The 260-nt window shown below is 46.9% G+C and overlaps 1 protein-coding gene across 1 annotated transcript in view; it reads right to left on the bottom strand.

Moving 5' to 3' along the window:
• LOC119585375 (histone acetyltransferase KAT7-like) overlaps positions 1-135 on the bottom strand; it is a gene marked incomplete at both ends in the record, with an annotated part of 12,263 nt that extends 12,128 nt beyond the window's left edge. The window contains 1 exon segment of the mRNA XM_037934042.1: positions 42-135. Coding sequence (XP_037789970.1) covers positions 42-135 — 94 coding nt within the window.
• Positions 136-260: the final 125 nt, after the last annotated feature.

Below are 260 nucleotides of genomic sequence, written 5' to 3'. Positions count from 1 at the left end.
TCAACTATCCTCCCTTCTTTCCGAGAGGCGAGGCTACTCACTGAAGTCAATGAGGAGTCTGCCGTAGCCCTGGCGTTGGTACGGCGGTAGCGTCATGATGCAAGACACGTTGTAACTCAGAAAACTGTTCTTCTCCTGAAAAAGGTAAACAAAAGCACGTGGTTAGGGGGGAGATGCACCTTACCTGAGAGACTGGCATTTCAATGATATACTTGGTTAGGGTTAAAGTGTGTATGTCTGTGTTTATTTACACGTGCATG

This window comes from Penaeus monodon, chromosome 19 (assembly GCF_015228065.2).
Source record: "Penaeus monodon isolate SGIC_2016 chromosome 19, NSTDA_Pmon_1, whole genome shotgun sequence".
In the NCBI taxonomy this organism is placed as follows: domain Eukaryota; kingdom Metazoa; phylum Arthropoda; class Malacostraca; order Decapoda; family Penaeidae; genus Penaeus; species Penaeus monodon.
The sequence above is the reverse complement of the archived record's forward strand: the minus strand, read 5'-3'. Positions and strand labels throughout refer to the sequence as shown.